At 55.4% G+C, this 10,478-nt stretch overlaps 2 protein-coding genes across 3 annotated transcripts; one reads left to right on the top strand and one right to left on the bottom strand.

Annotated features, from left to right (window-relative positions):
• CA14 (carbonic anhydrase 14) lies at positions 1-6,395 on the top strand. Its single transcript, XM_004389590.2, has 11 exons — positions 1-55; positions 2,135-2,155; positions 3,321-3,500; positions 3,869-4,011; positions 4,226-4,321; positions 4,474-4,540; positions 4,719-4,876; positions 4,983-5,103; positions 5,336-5,356; positions 5,529-5,613; positions 5,716-6,395. The coding sequence occupies exons 1-11, from the start codon at positions 1-3 to the stop codon at positions 5,780-5,782; spliced, it is 1,014 nt and encodes a 337-aa protein (XP_004389647.1). The 3' UTR covers positions 5,783-6,395.
• Positions 6,396-6,481: 86 nt separating this feature from the next.
• Positions 6,482-10,140, bottom strand: APH1A (aph-1 homolog A, gamma-secretase subunit). Of its 2 annotated transcripts, none has more exons than XM_004389587.1 (7): positions 9,752-10,140; positions 9,037-9,207; positions 8,797-8,870; positions 8,440-8,562; positions 8,161-8,288; positions 7,614-7,737; positions 6,482-7,280 (listed from the first exon to the last, which is right to left on the bottom strand). In XM_004389587.1, the coding sequence occupies exons 1-7, from the start codon at positions 9,862-9,864 to the stop codon at positions 7,216-7,218; spliced, it is 798 nt and encodes a 265-aa protein (XP_004389644.1). In that variant the 5' UTR covers positions 9,865-10,140; the 3' UTR covers positions 6,482-7,215. The 2 variants fall into 2 exon arrangements, 1 of the variants encoding a protein (XP_004389644.1); XR_002822848.1 differs by having other exon boundaries at positions 6,487-7,280; positions 7,498-7,737; positions 9,752-10,028.
• Positions 10,141-10,478: the final 338 nt, after the last annotated feature.

Below are 10,478 nucleotides of genomic sequence, written 5' to 3'. Positions count from 1 at the left end.
ATGCTGTTCTTCACCCTGCTGCTAGAGGTGCTTTGGATCCTGGCTGCAGATGGCGGTAGGTACATCTGGACGTCTGTATGTCTGTCCGTATTGACGCCCACTGTCGCCATGTGTGTTTAATGGGGGGAGGAGGTAGAGAAGGAAGCCCAGGGGCTGGAGTATTCAGCTCAAGGGTGGCAAGGACAGAGGGGAGTGGGAGGAGACGGCTCCCCTTCTTTTTGCCTTTCCAGCCTTGCTGGGCACGGCAGAGGACAGGCGGGGACCACCTTACATACGCACATGTGCAGGAATCTTTTTGCAGGCTAGATTCTCTGGGGCTCTTTTCCCTATCGCCCTAGTCCGAGGCAGCCTCCTGGCCTTCTTTATTTCCCAACTTCTCCCATTAGGGATCCAAGAAGGCCTGGAGTGAAAGGACAGAGGGCTGATGAGGGAGGGGGGTACTGAATCCTACTCTAGCCTACTCCACATCTCCTGCCTAACTCAGCCCCTGATCCCCTACTGACAGCCTCATGCCAAAGGTCCCTTCTTGATTCCATGGAGCAACTGATTTCCCAGTTTTTTTCCTGAAAGCAGTAGCACTAATAGTGAGCATGTATTCAGCCCTTTACAAAGGGCTTTTGGGAGGCCCCAGGGGATGAGGAGGGGGCTCTTGGGCAAACAGGCCAGGGCAGTTCAGGAGTGTCCCCAGGAACTCTCTGCACCTCGTTTTTGTGTTTCCTGTGTCTAGTGCAGTATCCAGCCCATAATAGGTGTGTAATGAAGGTTTGTTGGAAGAACAAAGGAGCCCTGGTGGCGCAGTGGTTAAGGGCTCAGCTGCTCACCAAAAGGTCAGCAGTTTGAATCCACCAGCTGCTCCTTGGAAACCCTCTGGGGCAGTTCTACTCTGTCCTATGGAGCTGCTAAGAGTAGGGCTTGGCAACGGGTTTGGAAGAACAAGGTTGTGGGGGGGTCTGGGGAGGAGAACGGCAGGGCAGAGAGGATGACGTGGGACTGAGGGAATTTGAATGGAGAGTCATAAATCACATCTGAAAAACAGAAAAATAGGAAAAGAAGAGGAAGAGATGTGGAATCAGGGAGGGCTTGGTGGGAGGGGAGAGCGAGGTTGTCAGCCTGTGCAGAACCAGGCAATCTGAGTTGTCAGGGCGTCCCACAGAGCTGGTAAATGAGAGGCTGCTTTTCTGAGTATTCTTAACTGAGAAATGGGTCAGCAGAGTATGCCAAGGATGAGATCCAGGACGTCCAGAAGTCTGTGGAATTTAAGAGAATAAGAGGAAGAGGGAGGAAGGGATATAGGATTTCCTCCAGTTTTCCTAATGCAGAGAAAACCCACAAGAAGGCCTCCCTTTCCCCCTTGAAGCAGCTTGGCCCTGGTCGGGGGCTGGACCAGCAGACCCCTGGGCCCTTCCGTCTGGAACAGGACTGCACAAGAGCCTGGCACGTGACCCCGCTGGCAGCCCGCTCTTCCACACACAAAGCTTCACTTTCATCACATCCCTGCCAGCCTGGCTGCGTGTGCCCACCCACCACCCTCAACCTAGAGTAGACCCTGCCCTGACTCTCACACTCCCCTAACTATCCGGGGATCTAGGAAGTTGAGACTCCAATGCCAGAGTCAGAAAGGAAGAACTGAAATGTTAATTTACAGCTGTTGCCCTTGAGTCACACAGGGCTTCAAAGCAAATGAATAATCCCCCTCCCCCTCTTCTCAGTGGTACCCCCTACTCCGAACTTCTTTTCCCTCCCCATCCTAGTCCCCCTCCCCAAACACTCGGCCCCCACCCTTACTCCATCCGTTCCTAACCTTCCGAACGGATAGGTCGGCTTGGCACAGGTTACAGAAAAGTAGGGGGTGGGTTGACTGCACACTGGGATCCAGGTCAATTTTAGTCTCTGGGCTTTATCTCCCTACATTCCTCCTTCCCCTTTACTCAGCAAGCACAGCCCGGCTGTGGATTTTAAATAGACCCCCGACATTTCCACGGAGGTGTCCTGTTTCAGGGCTTCCCCTGGGAAGTGCTGAAGTTGAGGGAGGTGAGGGAGCAGAGAGGGAGGTGGCGCCCTGCCCGGGGAGCGCTGAGGCCAGGGCTCTGCCCCAGGCTGGGCTGGCGGTAACCCAAACCACTCTGCCTTGCAGGTCAACACTGGACTTACGAGGGTAAGAACGGAACCGAGGGTCCTTCCTCCTGCTGCCCCTTTCACAGTGGGACCTCTCTCCACTGCCGTCAAGTTGATTCTCACTCACAGCGACTCTATAGGACAGAGTAGAACTGCCCCAAACGGTTTCCAAGGCTGTAAATTTTTACAGAAGCAGACTGCCACATCTTTCTCACGCGAAGCGGCTCGTGTGTTTGAACCTTTTGGTTAGCAGCCGAGCGCTTTATAACCACGGCACCACCAGGGCTCCTGGGAGCTCCTCAGCTGGCAGGAAGTCTTGTACCATGTTTAGCTTCTCACCCTAGCTCCTCTCCTTCCCCATCTCCCCGTCCCTGGGTTTTGCATATATGGCTCCTAGACCCTGTTCTTACCGTCAAATCCCACACCTCCTGATTGGCAGAAAAGCCAGGTAGGTCCTCAGTAAATCTGGGGGGTGGGGGGTGGGGGAGCTGGAGTGGACAGAAAACTAGGTGAGAAGGGAACCCTGAGCCTCACTGCCCTTTCTCCTCCGGGCTCTCTCTATCCTAACTGATCCCACTCCCATCCCCCAACCTGCACTGTGCATCGGGACAGAGCTTGTTGGCAGAGATGAAGACAAGGCTGGCAGGGTAGTTTGTGACCCTGGGGAGGGTGGAGCTCAATTCCTTTGTCCTTTGAACCTTTGATCAATGACTTAACCAGACTCCAGAGCCAATGTGAGGCCCAGCGTAAGAGCAAGAAGTGAAGGATGGAAAGGCAGGATATCTGAATCCCAAGGCCACTTGAAGGGGACCCCAAGGAGACCCTATCTCTTCAGACTCATTTTATTTCACCCGTTCTCCTACTCCTATTGGCCAATCCCATCTCTCAGGGTTTGCAGGCTTTCTATCCATCCCCTCTTCTCCTCATCCAGCTTTCTTGTCCTTAAACTACAGGTAAGTGAAAGAGCTACTGCTCCCCACGTATCAGGAGAGTTGGGGAGTCATCATTGCCTCTGCGTAGGCAACGGGAACTGCAGCCTAAAGGCAGCAGGGACTTCTACCTCACCCAGCCTTGCACAACTGGGGGCTTAGCTGGGGGGGGTGCATTTCTACCCCCCACAGGTATAAAGTTGGTGGGAAGGGGGTGCTGGAGAAGGGTGGCTGGGGCTGGAGAGCCGGACAAACGTCCTTGGTAACCCCCACTAGGCCCACATGGTCAGGACCATTGGCCAGCCTCTTATCCTGAGTGTGGAGGCAATGCCCAGTCCCCCATCGACATCCCGACGGACAGTGTGACATTCGACCCCGAGCTGCCTGCTCTGCAGCCTCATGGATATGACCAGCCTGGCACTGAGCCTCTGGACCTGCACAATAATGGCCACACAGGTAAAAGCTCCAAGGTGTCAGCTCCAGTTCCAATCTTAGGATTCAGAGGAAAGAAACATTCTCCTAACTTCTGAGTTCTCAGGTTTCATCCATGAATTTGGGGATATAAGAATGGGGATCAGGCTCGTGTAGCCAAGGTGGAAATTCAAAGACTATGATCAAGCTTTATGGGTGGATTAGTATCATAGCATTGACTTGATCCCTCCTGGGAAAAGGGGCAGCGTGCTAGAAAAGCATTCATCTACTGAAGGAATGGGGTGCTATTGAAGGAAAAAGGCTGGGTACATCTCCCCAGAAATGATGGCAATCTAGGGGTGGGAATGAATCCACATTCCTCCACCAACCCTAGGCTGCTCTCTTCCTCACAGTGCAACTCTCTCTGCCCCCTACCCTGTATCTGGAAGGATTTCCCCGAAGATATGTAGCTGCTCAACTCCACTTGCACTGGGGTCAGAAAGGATCCCCAGGGGGGTCGGAGCATCAGATCAACAGTGAAGCCACAGCTGCAGAGGTACCAGAGGGCAAAGAGTTTGGACTGGGACACAGTGACAGGGCTGGTCAGTGCTGAGGAAAAGGATCTGGACACCGAGATAAGTCATACTGGGGACATAAAGCCAACTTTGGTGAGACAGACTTAGGGGATGTTGGGGGTCAGAGTGGTTAGGGTCTAGGGGAAGGAAAGGGAAGTAACATGAAATGACTCAACTCCTTCTGCCTTCACTCAGCTCCACATTGTACATTATGACTCTGATTCCTACAACAACTTGAGTGAAGCTGCTCAGAAGCCTCAGGGCCTGGCTGTCCTGGGCATCTTAATTGAGGTCAGTGACCCCAAATCCTTCCGCAGGTCTCTCCACTCTCTGTGCATCCTTCAGTCCTATTCTGCCTTGTCTGTCCATTTACCCTTTACCTGGATGTCTTACTCCGAACTTGGACTCTTACTCCAAACCCTGTCCCTTTCCTTCCCTCCTAGGTGGGAGAGACCAAGAATCCAGCTTATGAGCATATTCTGAGTCACCTGCATGAAATCAGGCACAAAGGTGAGCCCTAAAAATCTACAGTAGGAGGAAGTGAAATTACACTTTAGGGAAACTTGCAAACTGGCCTAAGAGGCCTGGGATGAGGCAAGTTAGGGGCCAGGGAGTTTGCTGCTGGGAAGCCAGTCTAGGTGAGCTAGGGCACAGTGGGAGAAGATGAGTCCTGGTCTGTTCTCCCCAGATCAGAAGACCTCAGTGCCTCCCTTCAACCTGAGAGGGCTGCTCCCCCAACAGCTGGGGCAGTTCTTCCGTTACAATGGCTCACTAACCACGCCCCCTTGCTACCAGAGTGTGCTCTGGACAGTCTTCAGTGGAAGGGCCCAGATTTCCATGGGCCAGGTGAGTGGTGGAGAGGTGAGGCAGCAGAGACCTAGTTGTAACCTCACACCCCTTCCCACGCCCCAAAGCCACACTTCTCCTCTAATCCCACTGTTCCGCTCCTCAGCTGGAAATGCTCCAGGAGACATTGTTTTCCACTGAAGAGGGGCCCTCCAAGCTCCTGGTACAGAACTACCGAGCTCCTCAGCCTCTCAATCAGCGAACAGTCTTTGCCTCTTTCATTCAAGGTGACTGTTAAAAGGAGACGGGAAATTGGGGGCCTCAAAGGGCAGGCACTGGGGAGCCTCTAAGAAGGAAAAAGGCTAAGAGGGGAAGGTGTCTCCAGGACTTGCTTAGACTGGGAGCAACCCCCAACCCCTGGTGTCCAGGTGATTTTCCCAGGCACAGAAGCAGAGTGTGCTGCTCCCAGCTGGGACAGGGATCTCAAGTCCCACTGACCCAGGTTTTCTTCCCTTACAGTGGGATCCATATATACCACAGGTAAGGCAGTCCCACCCAGCTCCTGGGGGTGGGGGGAGGGTGGGGAGTGACTTCAGCAAGTGGGAGCACGGTTACTAGGTTAGCGCAAGGCTGACACCTGCCATCTTTCCTCCCTAGGAGAAAGGCTACTAGGTTAGCGCTAGGCTGACACCCGCCATCTTTCCCTCCACAGGTGAAATGCTGGGTCTAGGTGTGGGAATCTTGGCTGGCTGTCTCTGCCTTCTGCTGGCTGTTTATTTCATCGCTAGAAAGATTCGGTGAGCTCCTGCTTTCCATTCACCCACTCCTTTCTTTTCTATTGAAAAGCATTATCCCATGGCACGTCTAATCTGCTTCCCATGAACCTTTCCCCCTTTCAGGAAGAAAAGGCTGAGAAGCCAGAAGAGTGTAGTCTTCACCTCAGCACGGGCCACCACTGAGGCATAGTCTCCATCTCAGACATCCTGGATGCCTTCTCCTCACGCCTATCAGGGAGCTTCTAAAATGGGGAGCAGGGATTGGCCACAAATCCTGTAGGAGTAGCAGGTAGACAGCCCCCCTGCCTCTGGACACCCCCTTCAGAGAGGCAGGGGCCCAGGTTCTCAATCAACAACAGCAGAGCCTTCACCCTGTCCAAACGCGTGGGAGATGGGGAGACCCTGTGTCGTCAGTGCAGAGGCCAACTTTGTGCGTAGCTGTAGGGGAATCCCGAAGTGCCCCGACTCCCCCACCTTTCTGTCCCTTCCCCTAGGTGTACTGCAGGGTCTGCTCTTAGCACATGGGCTGCTGTTGTTCTATTTTTTTGCTCGGTATATTTGGAAATTAAAAGTTTCTGACTCCACCTCTGACGGGAGAGTTCCTTAGTCTCTCAGACGATGGAGATGCGCATGCGCAAAGGATGGCGCGCGGGGTTGGGGGCCCGCCAAGGGTGATTAACTCCTTCCATCCCATTCCTGGAAGGGAAGAGCCACTTCTGGGAAAATAGCTGATGTGTTACATTCCCAGTCTAGGTTTCTGCCCTGGAACCGAAGCCGTGCCTGGAGGAGGCCAGGGACTGCCAGGTTAGGAACGAGGCTGGACAAGGAACACAAGAGGGCAGAAACCTCAATTAACGTGGTCTCCCCACCCTTCAAAGCCACGTTCCCCCACAATTATAAAGTCTTTTTTATTAGTCAAAATCATAATCACCTGATTAAAAGGATGGCACACTCCACCCTCAGCAGAAAATGATACAGTTTATAGAAAACCTCCCCGCCCCACCACCCCAATTAAAAACTACAGAAAAATCTGCCTCCTTCCCTGCGATGCTGCGGGAACGGGGTCCCCGCAGCGGCGGGCCCTGCAGCGGCCAGCTCACAGCAGCACCCTCCATTTCACCTGGGGGGGAGGAGGGGTGCTGGTGGTCCAGGAGGTGAAAACAGTTAGTTCCAGTAATACCAGTTCTCAACCCCAAACATGCACTCCCCTCCTCTCCCCCACGGCCTGGCCCGGGAAAGGCGGCCAGACAGATGCCCAGCCATGAGGAGCAATCGGAGGAGGGAAAACATAGCCCAAGGTGGTAAGGAGAAGAGCTCTGACCTCCCTCCCTCCTCCCCGCCTCCACTCAAACAGAAAAAGGCAGTTTGGGGTCTTTATCACACCAAAAATGGTTCCCCTCAGACCTGAGAAAAAGACCAAGATGTCCAGTCTGGGGAGAGGATACTGGGAAACTCAGAGCCCGTCCACCCTGGAGCCTGCATCAGTCTCATCTCCGGGCGGGGCAATGGTTAAGCTAGATCCCTTTTCTGGGCCCCTGCACTGTCCAGAACTGGACGTGGAGAAATACAGGGCGAGGAGATCAGGAGGGCACCCCAGGCCCAGGGGTACCCCCCCAGGTTCCCTCAGTCCTCGGGTGGGATGCGCAGGGCAGAATACAGCATCACCCGACTGTCCTCCTGCCGTCGGCCTGCAGAGGGGAAGGGGGGTGAGTCTTGGGCAGGGTGAGAGCAGAGCACTGACACATGGGGAGTCCTGGACAACAAGGGGGTCCCCAGGTGGTGGGGATAAGTGGAGATTTAAACCCACCAGTCACTGACTGGCTAACCCCAGGCTGCTCCTGCTAAAACCTAGAGGCTAAAGGTCACGAGTGGACAAAACCAAACCCTGAAGGTGGTGGTACAGACCGACGGGGAGACAGAACGGTGGGCAATGGGCCTGGGCTAGGGCAGGGCTGAGTCATGGGCAGTGGGCAGGCAGGTGGGTGATCTGCAGGCCATCAGTCCAGGTAGTCAGTCCTTACACGAGAGGCAGTGCTGGATACTTCGGAGGGACCCTCCAGCTGTGACGAAGGCCCAGAGCCCCATGAACACAGTGACCGCATAGATGGGCAGCAGGCTGGCCTCGTACCAGGGGTTCAGGAATGTCTGGGGATGCATTTAAGAGTGGAAAAGAGATTATTTTCTCCCTCTCCTCCCCACACCTAATCCTATGCTCGCTGTGTGCCTTTGACCCAAACCTACCCAGGTATCTCACTCAAATCCCCTAGTCCTTCAGAGCACCAGCATCTTGTGGTCAAGAGCACTTTTGATTTTCAGCTTCCTCAGACGTTTCTGCCACTCCTGCTCACCTCAGGCCATCTGCATTAGTTGGACCAACCTCTTCAAACACCTCCTGGGCAGAATCCCCAGAGCAGGTTCTACAATTGGTTCTGAGAGACCCCTAAAGACTCACTCTTCTGCCTCCTCCCAAGGTCAGTTTTAAAATGTTAAGAAGAGAAAGTATACTTTCCCCGTCCCACTCACCATTAAAAACTTTTCTCCCACCTCAGGCCCTTCTCCCCAACTCACCAGTCCTGATGTCAGTAGGTGACTCCCAACCACCAGGCCCAAAGCCCAGAACCGCCTTCTCTCACAGGCATCAAAGAACACAACCCCCCAGAAGGTATGGAGCAGGATAATGGCCGCTGTCAGAAAGGCTGCAAGCAAGGAGATGGGGGTGAGACACACCCTGATTTTCTCCCAGACTCCTGGGATGTTGGCCAAAGAAGTCTCCCAGGAAAGGCCAATAAGTCAGATCACGGCCAGGGAGGGATGAGGTATGAAAGCAAGATAGGGAGTGGGTCTTACCTGAGGTCAGGAAGTAATAGGGTGAGTCTCCATGGATCCCAACCACACCTGGCCCAAGCGCATCGGCCAAGATATTGATAACAGAGAAGACACCACTGATGATACCGAAGGAGAGACCAGAAACTGGGGGGAGGGAGGTTCTCATCAATGTCAGAGATGATTATAGGCTGCTTACCAGTGACCCTTCCCCATTCCCAGTCACACCTCTCCCACGCCTAGTCTCCCTTCCAGCCATCTCTCCTGAGAGGCCAGGTGTGCAAGAAAACGAAAAGCCACTGAGAACGTGTGGATGTGTAGAGCCTTCCCAGGGGGAGGGGGTGTCCGACTCCCTCCTCCAGTTCCTCTCCCTTGGCTCACCATAGGCCATCTGTCGGATGGAGATGGGTGATCTTCCGTCCTCACTCAGCGATGCTAAACCCTCATCTGCCTTCCTGGGGTGGGGTGGGGTGGGGGAAACATGAGGGAGGGCAGGGGTGCTCCTTTCCCTCCAAAGTCCTCCCCTAGTGCCTCCTCCTCCCAGCCACCACCCAGGGGCCACCCTCTTCCCACACTGCAGTCCTCTGCCCCCCTCCCTTCCAGGCCACCCCGTCTTCTTACTTAAGCAGCTTGTAGTACGCAAAACGGAACACCTCCTGCAGAAGGACAGAGACTGCAGCACCAAAAATCAGGAGGCCATACTGGAGCCGGGCATCTGAGCGGTCAGTCACATGGACCAAGATGAACCAGACCACAGAGGCTAAGAGCAGAGAGACCAGCCAGAAAAATGCCCTGAGGAAAGACAACGGCGATCAGACAGGCAAGGGTAGGGGCAGCCAGAGAAACCCAGGAGGGGAATCAGCCAAGGCTGAAGCATGAAAAGTGGAAGTTAGACTTCCGGACGGTCAGGGAGACCGGGGACCAGATGGGGCCGGGACGCATCTGTAGAGATCGAGACACAGGGGAAGGGGTAGGGATTTGATCAAAGACTCTTCAGAGAGATGAGGGCCAGAGTGTGCGGCACGAAAGGTCGAGGTTTCCACTCCTGGATCCTCCCCAGGGGCACCTGACTCGGCCGGCCGAGGTCACGACAGACCCCTCACAAGTCTTGGCCTTAGGCCTCCTCTGACGTAGCCAGGAGGAATTCGTGCCGTCTCTGGAAGGCGGAAACCAACTGCGAGAAAGGGCAAATCGTGCACACCCTCACCGACCCTTTCCAACTTTCACCTCCGACTTGTCTCGGGCAACCCAAGCTCCCAGGCTCGCCCGAGCTGCTCCAGCCCCTTCGGGATCGCTCTCCTCGAAGCCCTCCCCCGTCTCCCCGAACCCCACTCACCCCGCGACCAGGATGATGACGCGAAGCGGGTCCCCAGCCACTGTGATCAAGAAAAGCGCAAAGGCCGGGCCGAACGCAACGAAAGTGCATCCGAAGAACACTGCGGCCCCCATGGCTGGGCAGCTGGGGCCGGGGTGGAGGCCTGGCCCAGGGAGGCGGACGGCAGCAGTGCGCCGGCTGGCAGTCCGGGCAGGGTGGCGACGCGACCCCGCGAGGGGCGCGGTGCAATGTCAACCCCAGACCCCGGGAAAGGGGAAGGGGCACCGAAACCCCAAATGAAGGTCCGCGCGACTTCCTCTACGGAAGCCGAGCTGAGGACAAACCCCGTCCACCGCCCCATGACCACGCCCATCCACTCCACACTCCCCCGAAGGCCAATGGCGACTCGGAGGGGCGGGGCGGGGGCGGGGAAGGGGGCGGGGCCGGAGCCGCACAGCCTCCTGGGAGTTGTAGTGGCCCTGCCTTTCTGAGCCCATGCGTTCAGTCCTGGGAGTGGTCCCCTTGGGGAAGAGGGGTTGGGCCGCGACGGGGCCGGGCCCGGGAGAGGATTCCTGGGAGCGGCTCCGCCTCGGCCGCGGTTTCCTTTAGTTACTTAGTGGGCAAGGGTGATAGCAATCCTACCTCTTCTTGGAGGGCTGCAGAGAGGGGAAGATCCTGTTTAAACCTAAGGGAGAAGTACAAAGATCGCACAGGATAGGGAGTGCGGGGAGAAGGGACGAGTATTGTT

This window comes from Trichechus manatus, unplaced genomic scaffold (assembly GCF_000243295.1).
Source record: "Trichechus manatus latirostris isolate Lorelei unplaced genomic scaffold, TriManLat1.0 scaffold00250, whole genome shotgun sequence".
Lineage (NCBI taxonomy): Eukaryota > Metazoa > Chordata > Mammalia > Sirenia > Trichechidae > Trichechus > Trichechus manatus.
Note: the sequence above shows the minus strand (reverse complement) of the source record. Positions and strands in the feature narration are given on the sequence as shown.